The sequence below is a fragment of the Onychomys torridus genome, chromosome 22 (genome assembly GCF_903995425.1).
Source record: "Onychomys torridus chromosome 22, mOncTor1.1, whole genome shotgun sequence".
NCBI lineage: Eukaryota > Metazoa > Chordata > Mammalia > Rodentia > Cricetidae > Onychomys > Onychomys torridus.
Window position 1 is genome coordinate 6,373,669 of NC_050464.1, and position 20,195 is coordinate 6,393,863.

At 45.9% G+C, this 20,195-nt stretch overlaps 1 protein-coding gene across 1 annotated transcript in view; it reads right to left on the reverse strand.

Moving 5' to 3' along the window:
* Arpc1a (actin related protein 2/3 complex subunit 1A) overlaps positions 1 to 20,151 on the reverse strand; it is a 25,676-nt gene extending 5,525 nt beyond the window's left edge. The window contains exons 1-6 of the mRNA XM_036172232.1: positions 20,002 to 20,151; positions 12,919 to 13,012; positions 10,988 to 11,092; positions 7,253 to 7,475; positions 6,035 to 6,142; positions 2,659 to 2,871 (exon numbers count right to left, since the gene is read on the reverse strand). Coding sequence (XP_036028125.1) covers positions 2,659 to 2,871; positions 6,035 to 6,142; positions 7,253 to 7,475; positions 10,988 to 11,092; positions 12,919 to 12,982 — 713 coding nt within the window. The 5' untranslated portion in view covers positions 12,983 to 13,012; positions 20,002 to 20,151. The remainder of the gene's footprint in view (positions 1 to 2,658; positions 2,872 to 6,034; positions 6,143 to 7,252; positions 7,476 to 10,987; positions 11,093 to 12,918; positions 13,013 to 20,001) is intronic.
* Between the last annotated feature and the right edge of the window lie 44 nt (positions 20,152 to 20,195).

Here is a 20,195-nt window from a genome sequence, read left to right on the forward strand (position 1 = left end):
AAGTGCTGAGAACCACAAGTGCCAACAGAACCAGCTCTGCCAGTCAATACACTGAAAGAAAAAGGAAGACCAGTGTGCCCAGCAGGACACAGCCCCATCGTGCTAAAAGCAAAAAGTCCAAATGCGAAAATGCGAGATAGAGTGTGTGTGTGTGTGTGTATGTGTGTGTGTGTGTGTGTGTGTGTGTGTGTGATCGTACACATGGAGTAACAGGACAACTTGTGGTAGTCAGTCTCTTCCTCTATGAAGTGGACTCCAGGGACAAAACCCAGGTCATCAGTCACCTTAGCCCATTGAACCACCCCCAGCTTCACGTGTTTGGTGTTTTGGGGGTCTTACTATGTAGCCCAAGCTGGCCTCAAACGCATGCCTCTCCTGCCTCAGCTTCCTGAATGTTGGAATTACAGGTTAGCACCATCATGCCTGGCATAAAAAACTACATTTATATGGGAGGCTGAGGCAGGAGGATCAGAAGCTTGACACCAGCCCAGGTTACACAGCGAGTTCCAGGCAGTATTTTTAACAAGGGTAACCTTTCACAAAGGAATTCCTATAGTAAACTCAGTTCGCGAGAGAAAATATCACCTCTGCAATGTCATGTTTTGTGCCTATGACACAGAGTGGCCAGTCTGGAGACCATCATAATGAGCTTTCCTCAGCTACCCCTGGGGAGGGGCTCACAGCAAAGAGCCAAGACTGCTAAGAGGAAGACTCCAGGCTTCTTCAAACTTTCACTCCCATATCTGATAGTGCTTCAAGGCCGAGAGGGTGACACACTGACAATGAGTCACTGCAACCCGGGCTCTTCCAGCAGACTCCCCAAACAGCATGAAGGCAGCTTTGTTCTCTGACTGAGTGGGGAAAGGATGGATCACCTATTTTTTGGATGATGTAAGGGAAAGAAACTGAAGGTGTGCGCATGCCAGGCAGGTGCAACAGCCTCAGCCCTGGTTTTTCAAGACAGGGTCTCGGTACGTACGTAACACAGGCTGTCCTCCTGCCCCTACCTCCTGGGTGCTAGAAGTATAGATGTGAACCCCATGCCCCCCTGGAATTTTCCTTCAGGTTGCTGGGTAACACTGACATTAGGAGACAGTCACAGATTTATTAGTGCTGTCTTCCAAGCCTAACAGCCATCATCTCCATCAGAGAAGCTGTGACTACTTTCCAGAGACCCTCAAGGTCAGGCCTGTTGGCACTGCCTAACAGGAGGGGGCAGGGTTCCTGGACCCTCACCTGGGGTCCCAGCTGCTCTATCCTGCACCTCTCAGCTAGCTGTATATAATTCTGCCCTAACTGTAGGTGGTCTAGGGAGAGGCTAGAGTGTATTGAGTATGGAGGGCTAGAGGAAGCAGTGGGGTCGGGGGAGGACCCATCTATGCCTCTACAGACAAGCCATTGTCCATGGCAGGTGAGACTGTTTAGTGTTGTGTCTACTTTGGGGTCACCATGCTCTGTGCCTGAGCCCAGGAAGCTCACTGCCTGGGAAGCTGGACCCCAGGGGGATCAGCCTCTGGTTGTCATGTGTACGCTGCCTCACAAGACACAGAATAACCTGGCTATTCCCAAGGCACCTTTGTTAACAGCACAGCAGGAGAGTCTTCAAAGGGACACTACCAGTACTTCACCAAGAAGTGTTTCTGGAAGGAAGTCCCAACTCCTTAAAGGCTCCTAACAGGTATTTAATATCTGCCTGTAACTTTAAAGGTGGTATTGTGCAGGCTAAAAACCTTATCTGGGGTCAGAGAACAGGACGGCCACAATATTAAGCATGAAGATAGGCAGTGGTAGCACACGCCTTTAATCCTAGCATTCCAGAGACAGAAATACCTCTGGATCTCTGTGAGTTCAAAGCCACATTAGAAATAGCCAGGCATAGTGATACACGCCTTTAACCCCAGAAATCCAGCCTTTAATCCCAGGGGGTGATGGTAGTAAGTAGAAAGATATATAAGGCGTGAAGACCAGAAACTAGAAGCATTTGGCTGATTAAGCATTTGACTGGTTAAGCTTTTAGTGTTTGGAGCAGCACAGTTCAGCTGAGGTCCATTCTGGATGAGGACTCAGAGGCATCCAGCCTGAGGAAACAAGACTAGCTGAGGAACTAGCAAGGTGAGGTAGCTGTGGCTCGTTCTGTCTCTCTGATCTCCCAGCATTCACCCCGATAACTGGCCTTGGGTTTGATTTTATTAATAAGACTTTTAAGATTCATGCTACACTGCAGCTGTTGGGGTGTTCAGAAGATACCAGGGAAAGCAGCCTTAGTGTGCTGCTGAGATCTTCCACCAAATGTCCCCGCTTCCACCCACAAGGCAGATACTCACTGCACACTTTCCAATGTCCCCTTCTACCCACAAGGCAGATACTCACTGCATACTTTCCAATGTCCCCACTTGCACCCGCAAGGCAGATACTCACTGCACACTTTAAAATGTCCCCGCTTCCACCCACAAGGCAGATACTCACTGCACACTTTAAAATGTCCCCGCTTCCACCCGCAAGGCAGATACTCACTGCATACTTTAAAATGTCCCCATTTGCACCCACAAGGCAGATACTCACTGCACACTTTAAAATGTCCCCGCTTCCACCCGCAAGGCAGATACTCACTGCATACTTTAAAATGTCCCCACTTGCACCCGCAAGGCAGATACTCACTGCACGCTTTTCGAGGCATCAGCGACAGACACAGTGCTGTCATGGCTGACCCAGGCCAGGCGGCTCCCACTGGCAGAGAAGCTGACCCCATGCACCCAGCCGCCGGTCCCACTGCCACCAAACTCAGACATCAGCTGACCAAAAGGCATCTTGCTGCCCCAGGGCGTGCTGGCTGGCTTCTCATCCACCTCTTTGATGTAGGCAGAAAACACTCTGTTGTTCAAAACATAGGAAATGAAGAAAAAAGCAAATGAAAATGTGTGAATATGGGGCTGGAGAGATGGCTCAGAGGTTAGGAGCACTGGCTGCTCTTCCAGAGGTCCTAAGTTCAGTTCCCAGCAACTACATGGTGGTTCACAATTGTTTATAGTGGGATCTGGTGCCCTCTTCTGGCCTGCAGGCAAACATGTAAACGGAACACTGTATACATAATAAATAAATAAAATCTTTTAAAAAAGAAAAACAAAATGTGTGAATATAGAAAAGGGCCACTGGCAGCTACCGGAAGGCAATACAGAACAGAGGGGTTGACCTGAAAAGGAGCAAAGCATGATGGGCAAGTTCAGATCCACAAACGGCTCCAGACACAGAAGGGCTGGGGGCCTGATAAGCACATGTGAGGAGCTGCTACTGTTGCTCCACGTCACTGTACTCACAGCAGAGCACCCGTTCTGCCTCCTACAGCACCAACCTTAGCACACACAAGAGGCCTACAGTCAGTGGCAGGACAGGAAACTGCCGCTACCCTAAAAGAGCCAGACATCAACTAACTTAAAGACAGATGAGTTGGTAAACTGAGCAGTGCACACCTTTAATCTCAGCCCTCAGGATGCAGAGGCAGGAGGATCTCTTCAAGTTCAAGGCCAGTCAGGACTACAGAATAAGTCTATGTCTCCCAAAAGGGGGCAGGGAGTGTTGGAGAGCCAGGGAGATGGCCCATCAACGAAGTGCCTGCTGAACAAGCATGAGAACGTGAGTTTGGATCCTCATCACCCACATAGAAAGCTGGGTATGGTAGCAAGCATCTGTAACCCAAGCTCTGGACAGGGTAGACAGATCCTGGAGGCTCGCCAGCCAGCCAGGCTGACACAGAAAACAGCCAGTGCAGTGAGAGACCTTGTCTCAAAAACTAAGGTAGAGAGAGGACAGTAATTACAGTTGACTCTTGTCTCCACATAGGCACCCACATGCACACATGCATACACCACACAGAGATAAATACATAGGCTCTTTCACAGCCAATGTCCTCAGTCTTTTCCCAACTCTGCCTCTAGTTCCCTACAGCTGTGTGTAATGTGCTTTAGCCCAGACTTAGGAAGGGGAGGGACAAAGAACAGCTGGAATCTGCCTTCCAGTTTCTTCTGACCCCTCCTGTCTTTAGAAAACCTCTAAGCCTGTGTGGTGCAGGCCCACAGCTCCAACCCTTCTGCTAAGGCAGAAGACCAGAAGTCCAAGGTAGCCTTGCTAGGTGGGGGAAACTGAACCTCAAGACTCCCTAAGGAACGCTGGTCCCCTAAACCCAACTCCAGATGACAGTGGCAGCTGAGGCTCTAGAAGGGTAAGGCAACAGTAAGGGGAAGGTGTGAATGTTGGGGTGTGGGCGCCTGCCAACACCACCAGACGGGAGCTCGGGTGACTGGATAAATAACAGATCACAAACTCCTCAACAAAAAGCCCCGAAGACTACCATAACTCCATCTTATTTTTCCTTCATAGGTTTTTCTTTATTTGCAGTGCTGAGGATTGAACATGCCAGGCAAGTGCTCTACCACTGAGCTACACCCCCAGGCCCTCACACGGGCATTCCAGTCAAGCACTCTGCCGCTGAGCCACACCTCCAAGTTCCCAATGATTCTAGGCAAGCACTCTACCCCTGAGCCACACCAGCCCCAGTTTTTGTTTCGTTTTGTAATTAAACCCTGTATTCCTAAATACAAATCTTTGGCCAAGTTTTCTGGAAGTCTTTCACACAGGTACTGAACGTGGGTGTGCCTCAACTCTGCCGCCAAAGAGTCAAAATGAAACAGTAGTTATTTGCTTCTCCTTTTGCTAAGGGGAAAAAGCCCTGATGAGGAACAACTTTTAATATTTTTCTTTTTTCTTTTCTTCTCTCTTTTTTTTTTTTTTTTTTTTTCTTTTTTTTTTTTGAGACAGGGTTTCTCTGTGTAATAGCATTGGCTATCCTGGAACTCACTAACTCACTCTGAAGTCCAGGCTGGCCTCAAACTCACAGAGATCCGCCTGGCTCTGCTTCCCGAGTGCTGGGATTAATGGTGTGTGCCACCACTGCCCGGCTTGTAATATGGTTCTTAGATCTCTTAGCAGTGTGGTCATGCTCCCTCTATCCTTGAACTGGAAAGGACAGGGCAGTAACAGCTGGCAGGACACCGTGCAGTAACATCTGGCTAATAATCTTAGGTTCCCTCTGCAGCCTGCAGTCTGGGGTCTGGGATACAAAGTGAGGAATTGAAATGGTCAAGAACGGCAGGCTGGCAGGTGTGGAGGTGCACGCTTGTGATTCCAGCACAGGGGAAGGCAAGGGAGGGTGGTGAGCTCCAGACCAACCTGGGCTATACAGCCATGTTTCAAACATCTTGTCCCATCAAAAACCGAGGAATGGACTGGAGAGATGGCCCAGGGGTGAAGAGCACTTGCTGCTCTTGCAGAGGACTGGAGCTGGATTCCCAGCACCTGTATAAGGGGCTCACAACAGCGTGTAACTCTAGCTGCTTAGGAATCTTTCATCTTCTCCTGGCCTTTGCCAGACACACATACATATATGCATACACATACATAAAATAAATCTATTTTTTAAAAAGACTGAGAACAACAGGCTGTGAGAGACAAACAGATGAACACAGCATGGCTTACTCCTGCACTTGGAACTACTGATGCTCTAAAAAGCACTGGTCCAGCCAGCCTGCTGGTCCAGCCAGCCTGCTGCAGCTCCCGCTTACCCCAGACCAAGTCCTGGGGTATCTATATCTATATCTGTATCTGTATCTGTATCTTCTCTCCCTCCCTCCCTCTCTCCTGAGATGGGGTCTCATATAGCCTAAACTGGCCTTAAACTCACCATGTAGCTAAGGATGACCACAAACTTCCTCTGATCTCCCTGCCTCTACATCCAGAGTGCTGGGTCACAGGCATACAGCATGACTGGCTTACACAGGCTGGGGGATGGGACCCAGAGTTCTGTGCAAGCACTCTACCTGCTGAGTCACACTCCGCCCTCAGCTCCTTTTCTAGACCCCAAGTTCCCTTCATTATTGAGTTCCTCACAGTGGTGCTATAGAACCTTGCAAAGAAAAGAACCCTACAGATGTACCAAGCCGAAGAACAGGCAGCTCAAGTCTCGCTGCTTACTGATCCCCACCTGCATTTGAAGTCACAGGAGCCTGCAGCCAGCAAAACATTGTTGGGATGCCAGTCCAAGCTGAGGACTGTGGAGCGAATCGGCTTCTTAATGTGCTTGCTCACCCACCTAAGAAAAGAGAAAAACTAGTTTACATTGTTCTTACAAACAAAAAACGGTGACATTTTCCCAGCCACCCTAATAAACTCACTTCAAATCAAAACTAAACTACACATTTATAAATACAGTCTAAATTCTGGAATCCACAAGAAATATTAGCTACATTTTTTTGAAGTACGTCCTCTAAGTACAATTATTTTTAATGTTCTAATGATTTCTCTGATGTCCAGATGTATACTTGAGCCCTTTTTTTTTTTTTTTTTTTTTTTTTTAGTTTTTTCGAGACAGGGTTTCTCTGTGTAGCTTTTGGAGCCTGTCCTGGAACTCACTCTGTAGACCAGGCTGGCCTTGAACTCACAGATACCCGCCTGCCTCTGGCTCCCAAGTGCTGGGAGTAAAGGTGTGCGCCACCACTGCCTGGCATGTGAATCCTTTCTTATGGGCTACCTACAAAACACAACTGCTCCTAATGAAGCGGGAGGGGGTCCATATGCTTGCCCTTTATTAGACAGGAGCTTGCTATACAAAGTTCAGACTGACCTTGAACTTGCTAAGTAGCTCACACTTGTCTCAAATTCCTGAATGCTAGGATTACAGGTGTGTAATCACCCCACCTGACCTGATGCAACTTCACTAAATAGACAGCTCATTTTCAAAGACTACATCTGATACCACAGTAAGGTCTAATTTACCTCCATAGAGGACAATCTCTCAATGAACACAAAGAACAATCTCTCAATGAACACAGTTGTTGTGTTGAAACTCAGCCAACAGGAAATGTTTCCTATGTAAATTAAGAAAAGTCAGGGCAGGAAAGGGAAGGATGGAAAGAAAGGGATGAAGGAAGGGAGGAAGTAACAGGAGAAAGGAAGTTAGGAGAATAAGGAAGGGAAGGAGAAGAGAGGAGAGGAAAAAGGAAGATTAAGAGAAAAGGTGTGGGAACTAAGCCATGTGCACAGGAGGAATATTTGCTCAGGGAGGAATTCAGAGGGAGAAACCACTCTCTGGCCCAGAAATGGGCCACTGCAGCTAAGCACAGAGCTTCAACAGGGTCCCAAGAGCACAGCTATCCAAGCATGGGTTACACAGAGAGGAACAAGAGGGCGCAGCATTGCTCACCAGTCATTTTCAGACTCAAAGTAACAAACAGAGATGAGCCGGGCCCCACTGCCCACAGCAAACTTGTTCTCCAGTGGGGACCACTTCACAAAAGTGGCTGCGCGGTTAATCCTCAGGATCACCAGAGTAGGCTTCCAGATGCCATCCTTCTGACTCCAGACGTAGGCGTTTCGGTCTGCCCCACAAGTGACGATGCGGTCGCTCTTAGGAGCCCAGTCAATACCTGCAAGTGAGGCCAATGACAGGGACTGGGCTACTGACAGTGAGAGCTGGCCATGGGAACAGTGGCCTTGCTGGTCTCCTCCCACACTTCCCCCATCTGTAGTTGTCACACCACACACTTCCCCATCTGTAGTTGTCACACACACAAAACCATGGCTGTTTCTCCCCCAGGTGTCTGGGAGGACTCAGGATCCTTAGGAAGCCAGCCAGAACAGAACGGGGGATTTCTGTGTTTCCTTTGGGGACAGGGTGTCAAGAAGTCCAGACTGGCCTGGAATTCACTGTGAAGCTGAGGATACTTTTAAACTACCGATCCTTCTGCCACCCAGTGTTGGACCATAGGCGCTACCATGCCTAGCTGCTGCTGCTTTTTTTTTTTTTTTTTTTTTTTTTTTAAAATCATTTAAGATTTGGGGCTGGAGAGATGGCTCAGGTTAAGAGCACTGGCTGCTCTTCCAGAGGTCCTGAGTTCAAATCCCAGCAACCACATGGTGGCTCACAACCATCTGTAATGAGATCTTGTACCCTCTTGTGGCATGCAGGCATATGTGCAAGTAGAATACTGTATACATAATAAATAAATAAATCTTAAAAAAAAAAAAAAAAGATTTCAGAGCCGGGTGGTGGTGGTGGTGGCAGCGGCGGCGGCACATGCCTTTAATTCCAGCACTCAGGAGGCAGAGGCAGGTGGATCTCTGTGAGTTTGAGGCCAGCCTGGTCTACAGAGATAGTCCATGACAGGCTCCAAAGCTACAGAGAAACCCTGTCTCAAAAAAAAAAAAAAAAAGATTTCTATAATGAGGACAGAGGGAAGGGGGCGGAAACTGTGGTGAGGATATAAAATAAATGAAAAAAATTAACTAATTAAAAATGATAATAAAAAAAGATTTCTATAATAAAATAGTTTTGGGTTTGCTTTGCTTTTGCATACATCTTTGCACACGTTCCCGTGTACCTGTGGAGGCCTGTCATCAGGCGTCTTTCTTGATCATTTGCCACCTTTATTTATTGAGCAGGATCTCACCAAACTCAAAGCTCATCAGTTCCTGCTAGTCTAGCTACTTAGCTTGTGCTGGAGACCCCTGACTCTTTCCTTCAGCAGCCTGCCCAGCATTATGTGGGTTCTGAGGATCTGAACTCCAGTCCTCACACTTCATCCACTGAGCTGTCTTCTCAGTCCATAAAAATAATTTTAAGAAGTAGCTGAGCAGCCAGGTGTGGTGCACATGACTTTAATCCCAGCACACAGCAGGAAGAGATAGGCAGAGTTCTATGAGTTCAAGGCCAACTTGCTCTATATCAAGAGTTCCAGGTCATCCATGGTATGAAACCTTGTTCCAAAAAACAAAAACAAAAAAAAGTAGTGGTGATCAAGTAGTTAACCCTGAGCAATAAACTCAGAGAACACGCCAGAACTCTGCCATATGCTACACTCTCTTCTATGAAATGCTAACAGGCTTTTCTAGAATGTCAGGTCCCCCCCCCCCCACCCACCCCGAATATTTATGGTCTGAGAGAACACTGTTAATCCTAGAGTTTGTTAGAGGTATATTCAGACTTTCCCAAGTTCCTCAGATCTAAAAGATGCCATCAGAAAATGGGTCCAAGTTCAAAGGACCTCAAAAGACATAGGGAGAAAAGTTATGAATATTTCAAAATTTTTGAGGGGAAGGAAGAAAAGGTTCTGTCATCTTTGTCTTTTCTCATGTAAAAATATTTCCTAATGCTAAAATTCAGACTAAGATGAGTGTCCATAACTTATTCACAGGCATAAAGCCATTGGTAATGGAACCTAAATGGGCCAAACCTAATGGAAACAACACCATGGAGAGACTGGCAACAATGCTGGCTTTGATGACGTGAAGCTCCAATGCTCAGGAGCATCACATACTAGTCATCTGGTGAACGTAGGAAACATGGCTAGGAACCCCGATGGGGATGCTGGAACACCTTCTCTGTGTCAGTGCATGTGCATGTGCATGGAGGCCAGAGGTCAGCTTTGGGCATCTTCCTCTACTTCCTCTCATTTTGCTGAAGCAGGCTCTCTCCTCCCTGAACCCGAAGCTCACTGTTTCCTTCAGCCTGGCTAGTGGCTGGAGATCTGCCTGCTTAGCCCACTCCCCAAGCCCTGGGATTACATGTGCATTCAGCTATGCCTGTCTTTTGGAGATTCAAACTCATGTGTTCATGCTGTAGTAGCAGGTACTTATCTACTGAGCCATCTCTCTAGACTTAATGCTGAACAACTTCAAAGGATACAGAAGGTATAAAAAAACCAAAAAGTTGTTTTTTGTTCTGATCTGGGCAAGACTATCTTTAAGCTAATCAGTATATGACAGTCTCACGTAGCCCAGGCTGGCCTCAAACTTCCTTATAGATATCTCAGGAAGACCTGAAATCCTGGTCCTCCTGCCTCCACCTTCCAAGTGCTCCACCTCTCAGAAAGAATGACCAAGCACAGGAGCAATAAGCGATGAATGGTTCAGTGGTTTTGGGACAGTTTCATACTGCAGCACCAAAGACATGTCCTGAACGTATGAGCACGTACATACACGCTGTACACGCCTAGATGATGTCAGAGCAAGTTACAGATGGTCTGGGGAAGCAGAGAAGACCACACACAAGAGGACTTCATCCCTTTCCCTAGTCCTATACCCCTTTAAAAGTTATGTTAGAAAGACAAAGATATTTCTTGATACAGGAGAACCTGTTAACTGTAGGGAAGGTAATCTGGGTGTTTGCTACATCACTCCTGCTTCAATTGTAACAACTTTGCATCTATTAAGAGTGTGTGCATGTGGCTTGTGCTGTCATGGCACACTTCTGGAGGTCAGATGACAAGTGGTAGGGTTAGTTCTCTTCTTCCTAGTGAGTCCCCAGGACTGAACTTGTGGCAACAGATGCTTTTACCTTCCAAGGCATCATCTCACTGGCCTCACTCAGTATTTTGGAAAGCTGTCCTGGCTCCTAAAACAACACAAAGGAAGGCGTGTCCCACAGCAAAGACAGCTAGCCTCAAATTTCCTTGGTGCTCCCACTTCACATGGTCTAGCTTTGGCTTTCCTGGCTCATCCCATGTGCAGAGTATGTTCGGTGCTCTCCATACTCCACCAGAGTGCTGCATACCACTTGGGCCACAAGAAGCATATAATGATTACAATTACTATTTTTTTCTCTCTCAAATTTTCTATAAAGAACAACTTAGCTAAGTGCTTTTAATTCCAGGACTCAGGAGGCAGAGGTTAAGCAGTGGTCTTTACAGTGAGTTCCAAGACAGCCAGGGCTACATAGAGAGACCCTGTCTCAAAGAACCTGAGAAAAAAAGGAAGGAAGGAAGGAAGAAAGGGAGGGAAATAGGAAAGTAGGAAAGAAGGAAGGGAAAAGAAAAGAAAGGAAAGGAAAGGAAGGAAGAAAACTCAAAATTCCAAGGCCCACTTAATTTGATGAAGCTCTTCACTGACGCAGGAGAGTGTTCTGTTTGGAAACAGCACACTGAATCAGCAGCTGAATTACCTGTGATGTGCCCGTTATGTTCCTTCAGCTCATGAGCTTTCATCCACTGGCTCCCGTTCTTCTTGTAGATGTGTACTTCATGATTATTGGGGCTCAGGGCGATCTCTGAGGAAAGAAGTAAGCAAACTGTTAACACTTTGCTGTGTATTGGTATTATCTACAGCACTGGAGTTTGAACACAGAGAATCATAACTGCAAGGATCTACCACTGAGCTAGGTCCAAGCCTCTTCTTTTTTTCACTCAGTGTGCAAGAAAGTCCTGAACTCCTGCATCAGATTTCCAAGTGCTGGGATTTCAGGCATGAGCTACCACAACTAGCCAAAATGCGAAATTTTTGTCCATTATGTTGGTACTCAAAAAATTTTGGCTAAGCATTTCAATTTATAATTTTTCATATTAAGAAAACTCAATCTGAGACAGGCAGTGGTGGCACATGCCTTTAATTCCAGCTCTCAGGAGGCAGAGTCAGGCGGATCTCTGTGAGTTTGAGGTTAGTCTACACAGTGAGTTCCAGGACAGGCACCAAAGCTACACAGAGAAACCCTGTCTTAGGGAAAAAACAAAAAACAAAACAAAACAAAACAAAAAAAACCTGAATCTGGGGCTGGAGAGATGGCTCAGCAGTTAAGGGCACTGACTGCTCTTCCAGAGGTCCTGAATTCAATTCTCAGTACCCATATAGTGGCTCACAACCATTTGTAATGAGATCTGGTGTCCTCTTCTGGCCTGCAGGGACACATGCAGGCATAGCTCTGTATATATAATAAATAAATAAATCTTAAAAAAGAAGAGGAAGAGGAGGAGGAGGAAGAGGAAGAAGAAGAAGAAGAAGAAGAAGAAGAAGAAGAAGAAGAAGAAGAAGAAGAAGAAAACAAACAAAAAACAAGACAAGAAGAAGAAGAAGGAGGAGAAGGAGAAGGAGAAACAGCAAACAGAAAACAAAACAAAAACAAACCTCAATCTGAGCCGGGCAGTGGTGGCACTCACCTTTAATCCCAGCACTCAGGAAGCTGAGGCAGGAGGATCTCTGAGTTCAAGGTCAGCCTGGTCTATAGAATGAGTTCCAGGACAGCCTGGGCTACATAAAGAAAGCCTGTCTCAAAAAAATAAATAAATAAAAAACTCAATCTGAAATTTGAAATTAGACAAAATGACTAGGGTATTATTCAATAAATACCACTGATTTATTTTATTTTATTTTTTTGCCAAAGCTGAGGATTGAACCCAGGGCCTTGTGCTTGCTAGGCAAGCACTCTACCACTGAGCTAAATCCCCAACCCCTGATTTATATATTTTAAAAGGTTGAATTTTATATTTTTTCATGAGACTGAAATACGTGAATCCTAAAAATGCCTGTATGTGAGACATACCAAAAGTACTAAAAAAGGGAGCTGGCCAAACAGCACTCGGGAGGCAGAGGCAGGCAGATCTCTGAGGCCAGCCTGGGCTACAGAGTGAGTTCCAGGAAAGGCACAAGGATACACAGAGAAACCCTGTCTCAAAAAACAAAAACAAAAAATGGGGGGCGGGTGAGGATGTAGCTCCATGATAAAATGTTTGTCTAGCATTGAAGAGACCTTGGGGTCAATGTTGTTACACACACAGAGAGAAGCAAAATGAGGGGCTGGAGATATAGCTCAGATGGTATGCGCTTGCCATATAAGCAGGAGGACCTGAGTTCGATGCTCCAAATCCTTGTAAAAGCTGGGTATAGCAGCATATGTCTATAACCTCAGTACCTCAGTGGGGGTGGGACAGAAATAGGACACCTGGAATTCAAAGGCCACTGGCAGGTCAATCTAGCCAAACTAAAGTGTTCCAAGTTCATTGAGAGACCCTGTCTCAAAAAAATGGTGGTAAGGTGCACCACTTCTGGTATCCACATGCCCACCCCTCTCCCAATGTAGCATCAAATTTAAAGCACACTTACGGGTACGATCCCTATTCCAGGCATGACAGGTGATGGGCTCTAGCAGAAACTGATGCAGAGACATGATTCTTAAGTGTTCTCAAAGGTCAGAAAGCTGTAATAAGCAACAGGAAAGAAAACACCCAAAATGTCATGCTACAGTGTGTAAGTTGTCAGAGGAACCCAAACTATTTGGGGATAAATGCAATACTGGCCTCCTATTAGAGAAGACTCGATCTCAAAATCAACCCTGTAACTAGAGCCAGCACTGTGACCATCGGTGTAGAATCTATTCTCAAGGGTCAACAGACTCTCAAGCTACAGGCTAAAGACTGTGACGGAGTGGATGGGATATTCAGTCTCAAACTACCACTCTACACAGGACTAATTACAATAGAAACATGCCTTCACAAAAAAGAAATCTGATAGTCATCATCTTGACCAAGTGATCAAACCTGGAACTACATACAGAGCAATCTAACCCAACAGTCCTCCTGGAACATGAAAACAATGATTTAATTTGTCACCCACATTAGGATATTTACAAGAACAAAACAGATGAGGTGGAAAGGGCTGGGGATATATGTAGCTCAATGGAATAGTGCTTGCCTAGACTGTGGAAGGAAGGCCCTGGGTTCAATCCCCATCAAAGAAAGAAGGAAGAAGAATGGGAGCTGAAGAGATGGCTCAGCGGTTAGGAGTGCACATTGCTATTCCAGGGGACCTGAGTTAAGTCCCAGCATCCACAATGAGCAGCTCACAACCACCTGTAACTCCAGCACCAGGGGATCTGATATCCTCTTCCAGGCTCTACAGGTACCTGCACTCACAAGGACATACCCCCGAGACATACAATACAAATAATTTTAAAATGAAAATAAATCTGAGCAAGTGTGGTGGCAGACACCCTTAGTCCTAGCACTCAGAAGGCAGAGGCAAAAAGAACTCTGGGAGTTCAAGGCCAGCCTGATCTACATAGTGAGTTCCAGGACAGCCTGGGCTACAGAGTAAGACTCTGCCTTAAAAGAAAGTCAGTCAGTGGTATAACAAGAACTTACAGGACCATCCTAGATAAATCTTGGAAGACGATCAACCCAGCTATGAAGCTATGAAGTAAATATGCCAAACATATTTACTCTAAATCCAATGGAGATCTGGATCTCATTTTCAGTTTATAGGAGATAAAGGGGAAAGGAGCAGTTAAGCAACACCAAGAAATTAAGTCAAAACTGATGGCAGTCTTCAGAGATGCTTAGAGGTTAAAGTGCTTGCTGTACAGGCCAGATGACCTGAGCTGTGATTCCCCCAAACCCTCAAGAAAGTTGGAAACAGAAGCTCATGCCTCTTGTGGTCCCAGTGATCCTACAGGGAAATAGGAGGTGGAGGCAGGAGACTCTTCAGAAGGCCTCTGTCTCAAACAAGGTAGAAGGTGAGGACTGACTGACATCCTAGGCTGTCCTTTGATTTCCGGGCATGCCTTGGCACATTCCCATCCATGCATGCGCCCGCCCACTCACCCCCCCTCACACACCCCCCCCACACACACACTCTCACACACTCATTCACTCACTCTCTGTCTCTCTCTCAATTAAAAATCCCAGAGATGCCCATTAGAGAACAACTTGCCCAGATTATTTTAAAAGGCAGTGTTGACAGCTATGGTAGCAACTAGCTGCAATCCCAGCACTTGGAAGGCAGAAGGAAGAGTCTGTACTAGATTTCAAAAGAGCCATGAAAACCAAATTCATAAGGCAGTTGATTATAATTGGTATGTTTAAAAATAGCCATAAAAGACATGTGTTGTATAACAAATTTGAATTTGAGCTCAATTATTATATAACAGCATAAAATTATTTTAATTTCCTAGCTATGATAATTGTATTGCCTTAGGTAAGAACATGTCTTAGCCATTAAGAGATAAGCTGATCATGTGTTTGGGATGAAATGTCTTTTCTTCTCACTACGTAGCCTTGGCTGCCTGAAAGTCACTCTGTAGACCAGGCTGGCCTCAAACTCACATAGATCCTCCTGCCTCTGCCTCCTAAATACTGTGATTAATGAAAAATGTGGCATGGAAAAGAAACACTCTGATCAATGAACCCAAAGGTCAAAAATTTTAAAACGCCCGACAGCTCTCTTCAACTGACACACTCTACTTAAGAGTGAAGATATTTGCTGGATGTGGTGGTGCACATCTGTAAAACCAACACTTTGGAAGTAGAGACAAAAGGATCAGGAATTCAATGTCATCCTCAGCTACACAGCAACTACAAGGTCAGCTTGAGCTACATAGACTGTCTCAAAAAGCCAAAGGAAAAAAAAGAGAAAGGAGTGAACTATTTATTACATTTTTCCTTTTAATGTTCTAGAAAGCAAACTGCAACTCATAAAGAGCCTTTGACTTTCACCCCAACTAATTAACTTATCTTTTTTAAAACAGGTTTTTCACATTTAAAAAGTGTGTGTGTGTGTGTGTGTGTGTGTGTGTGTGTGTGTCTGTCTGTCTGTCTGGGTGGGTTTATACACCCAAGTGCAGTGTCTGCAGAAGCCAGAATAGGGTGTTGGATCCTCTGGAGCTGGAGTTACAGGCAGTTAGGAGTTGACTGATACGGTGCTGGGAACCAAATGTGGTATTCTACAAAAGCAGTATGCACTCTTAAGTGCTGAGCCATACCTCTAGCTCCTTATTTACTTATTTTTGGGTGCAAAGTAAAGAACCCAGTACTTTGCATATGCTAGGGCTTACTTAGAAATTAGCACACACACACCCAAAAAATTACTGAATTCAAGTGAGACTGCTTAATTTACTTTTAAAAACAAACTTTCAGCTGGGTGTGGTAGTGCATGCCTTTAATCCTGGCACTCGGGAGGCAAAAGCAGTTGGAGTTTATGATGAATTCTAGGCCAGCCTGACCTACATACTGAGTTCCAAGCCAGTCAAGGTTACACAGTAAGACTCTAGCTCTAAATAAATAAATAAACAAACTTTCAAGATGGCATATACCTGGAATCTCAGCACTCAGAGGACAGAGGCAGGAGGCTCACTACCAGTCAGAATTACACAGTGAAACCTTGTCTCTGAGAAAACAACCGAGGGCTGATAAGATGGATGACCTAGTGAGTAAAGGTACTTGGTACCAAGTCTAAGACCTGAGTTCGGTGCCTAGAACCCATGTGGCAGGAGAGAACCAAGCTGTACTCTGACTTCCACATATGTACCATGGCACATATGTACCCACACTCATACATATACAAAAATAAATGTGTTTTTATGTATATCCCCAGCAAACCAAAAGACTTCCAGATGCACACCTCACTCCGTCTCTCCTTGTTTCTGGTATCTGATATGCTTACTCCAATTTTGTCTCCTATTAAACTCAAAATAACATCTTGTGGGGGCAGGGGAGAGAGAAAGTTCAGTGGTTAGGAGCACTTGCTGCTCCGCAGGGCAGTGGTGGTGCATGCCTTTTGTCCCAGCCTTGGGGAGGCAGAGGCAGGTGGATCTCTGTGAGTTCAAGGCCAGCCTGGTCTACAAATCGAGTTCCAGGACAACCAGAGCTGTTATACCAAGAAACTCTGTCTCAAAAACACACACACAAAAGTGCACTTGCTGCTCTTCCAGAGGACAAGAGTTAAGCTCCCAGCATCCATGTCAGGCAGCTTACATCTCTGTTTAACTCCAGTTCCAAGGGATCTGACACCTCTTTGGCTTCTACAGGCTTCTACACACACACACACACACACACACACACACACACACACACACACTAAATCTTTTTAAAGTAGTTTGTTACAAATATTAACTATAAGCAATTTAGCATAAAAATCCAAATCTGGTAAGCTCACTTGTTAACCGAACAAAACTGGTTTGTAAGCTAATAACTTGGATATCCACATGTAATAGGGGCTCCTATTTCATGAATAGCTGAATCTATACAAGTGCAGATAAAGACTTTCTCATTCTCCTTTTCAGTCTTCCACCCATACAGAAAAGTTTCCAAAAGAAGTGAATAGTCAGCCACACAACAGCAGGATTACTTCTACATTTCTAACTGTTTTATGTCAGTCAAGTTCTTTAATTGAATATACATTCAGTCATGTCTGTTGAGGAATATTACTTTAACTATGAAAAGGCTTGTTACATTTGTTTAATTATGTAAAGATGTGTTGCTGTTTCACCTTGCCTGCCTAAGGCACCTGACTGGTCTAATAAAGAGCTGAACAGCCAATAGCTAGGCAGGAGAGGGCTAGGTGAGGCTGGCAGGCAGAGAGAATAAATAGGAGGAAGAATCTAGGCTAAGAGGAGAGGGAACGAGGGAGAGAGAGGGAGGAAGCAAAAGAGTAGGACGTACAGAATGAAAGAAATGCAAAAAGCCCTGAGGCAAAATGCAGATAAGAGAGACAGGTCAAATTAAGCAGTAAGAGCTGGTGGGACAAGCCTAAACTAAGGCCGAGCATTCATAACTAATAAGTCTCTGTGTTGTGATTTGGGGCTGGTGGGCCCATGCTACACATGTCTTTCCTTTATAATCATCTGGCTATTTTAAGCCTGAGTTCTGTACCATGTAAAATAAACCTTCATGCATATGTTGATAATTTTAATCTCTAAACTGCAAGTGATATTTAAGACATGTTTGATCTTAACAAGGCTCAGGAGGAAAAAGGGGAACACTACAGGTGGCGGTGACATGAACTTAACAAGTTTTCCCGGACACTCAGGAGGCAGGGGCAGAAGGATCTCTTTGAGTCCCAGGACAAGCAGGACTAAGACCCTATCTCAAACAAAACAAAACAAACAAAGCCCAGGCTTCTGTTGTCCATGTCTACCACTGAGACATGAAAAGGACTGAAGAAACAGGGTGACTCCATAGGTTCCCACTCTCTTCAATTACCACTTAGTATATATAGTCTTTTCTTCCTGTGGTGCTGGTGAGCCAACCTATGCATTGTGCATACCACGAAAGTGCTCTACCAACTCAACTATAATCCCAGTTTTTTTGTTGTTTGTTTGTTTTTCGAGACAGGGTTTCTCTGTATAGTTTTGGTGCCTGTCCTCGATCTCGCTCTGTAAACCAGGCTGGCCTCGAACTCACAGAGATCTGCCTGGCTCTGCCTCCTGAGTGCTGGGACTAAAGATGTGGGCCACTACCACCCAACTCGAATCCCAGCTTTTAAAGTATGGTTAGCCATGGGCTCTAGAGACAAGGAGATCTGAGCTGGAATCTTGGCTTTGACACATAGATAATGAGATGCTGGGCAAGTCATTTTTCATCTGTAACATAGGTCTCCAAGGGACATCACAAGACTAATGTCAGGAGGATGAAAAGAGACAGCACATAAAACCATCTCCAAACTGATCTCAGTAGGTTAGTCCTCTGGTATTTTTGGTTGTAAGCCTAGCCTTTAACGGTGGAGCCATCTCATTAGCCTGGTAACTTCGTTCTCTTTCTTCCTTTGACACAAAGCTTTGCACCGCCCAGAAGGATACTCTGAACTTGGAAACATTGACATATGTTCGTTTCTTGATCCCACTCCACTGGAGCTTGATGAATTCATGTAAGTTGGAATTTCCGTTCCCTGTTAGGGTCGATTTCAAGTCTGTGATTCATCTAGTTTCTAATCTCTCTCATTACCCAGCCCAGCAACATCAGGTACTCCAACAAGGTCACCACACCCTACCAATGTTCGGACAGGCTCACTCCAAATTCCAGCTTCATCAGACCATTCTACACTTCCTGTATCAAATTCATTTTGACATTACACTAGATATTTAGATCAAAACACTGTCACCCATTCCTCCAAAGGAGTTTGCAATTTCCAAAAAGATCCCCCAACTGGGTACAGCAGATGAACTGGAGAAGCCTCCAGATACTCTGTGGTAGGAAGCAGCCAGCTCTAATGGGGTACACACCCTAAACTGACAAGTTCTAGAGACCTGAAATCCTAAGGCCAACAAGGAAACAAAAGGATTAAATAAAACTGTCTGGGCATGGTGGCACCACCTTTAATTCCAGCATCTGGGAGGCAGAACCAGGCGAATCTCTCTGAGTTCAAGGCCAGCCTGGTCTACAAAGAACATTCCAAGACAGCCAGGGCTGTTACACAGAGAAAAACCCTCTCTCAAAAAAACTAACTAAATAAATAAATAACTAATAAAGGAAATTGATAAAAGAGGGTGCAAACTAGGTCATTTCAGTAAATTGGGCAAGTAGACAGGAGAGAGACTCCCAAGCCACAGCATGGCAACAGGTGCCTTTATACTCAGAGAATCTAGGCTACAATTTATCAAGTGTCTACCATGTTCCCAACAGTGTGAAGTATCTGAATGGGCCAGGAACATAAATAAATCATAGTCTTCAAGTCTGAGGAAAGAGATAAGAAAGGAAAGGAAGATAGATATTCGTAGAATGTCTAAGAAGCATCAATAATGGCTATTATTTATTTTCTTATTATTTGAGCAGCTGTTCTGGGCCAGGCAACTTAAACAAATAAACTCACTTGAATCTAATAAAAGCCAAGTAGACTAGGAATCTTCTGCAGCTGGGAAACCCAGGCACCTTCCCAGGGTCACCCGACTAAGCGGCAGAGTCAAATGAGAACTTTGGAGGTCCTACATAAAGGACTCTATGCAGGGAACGGGAGGGTCGGCCGAACAGAGGAATCTTAAGGCTACTCGGAAAGATGGCTTTTCTCTCGTTGGGGAGGGTCCCGCAATAACTGACGGATCATAGGTTGCTCTAGGCAACATCCTAGACGTTGAAGAGATGAACAGATCCTCGTGACAAGCCATCCGGGGAGATCGGCCAGTCTACACCAATTTTACAGACGGTGGTAAATGATCACAGCAGGGGCAAATGGTACTGTGGGGGTGTCGGAGGCCAAGCTGTCTATTCTCTCACCAAGACGGAAGGCAGCTGGAGAGTTCAGAAATGCTCGCTCTCTCTGTGTGTGTGTGGGGGGGGGGGGGTCAACGGAGAACGGACATCCCGCCCCTCCGCTGGAGACCCCGCGCCTAGGCGCCCCGGCCCGCCGCCCCCGCGTCCCATTGAAGATGCAAGAAATGGGGGCGACCCGGGCCAGGCGCTCGGCCCTGCGGCCCCTTACCTGGGGCCGGGGCGGTCCGGAGGGCCGGAGCGGACGATTCGCGGACTCTGGTCAGTCGACGCGAACAGGCTCCGGCGGGCGCGGGCGGAGGACGGAGGCCCAGAGGGAGCGGCTGACAGATCCCGGAAGTGGCCAGGGCGCCTGCGCCGCGCGGCCGCGCAGGTGGCGGGCGCAGGCGCAGAGCTCAGCGCGCG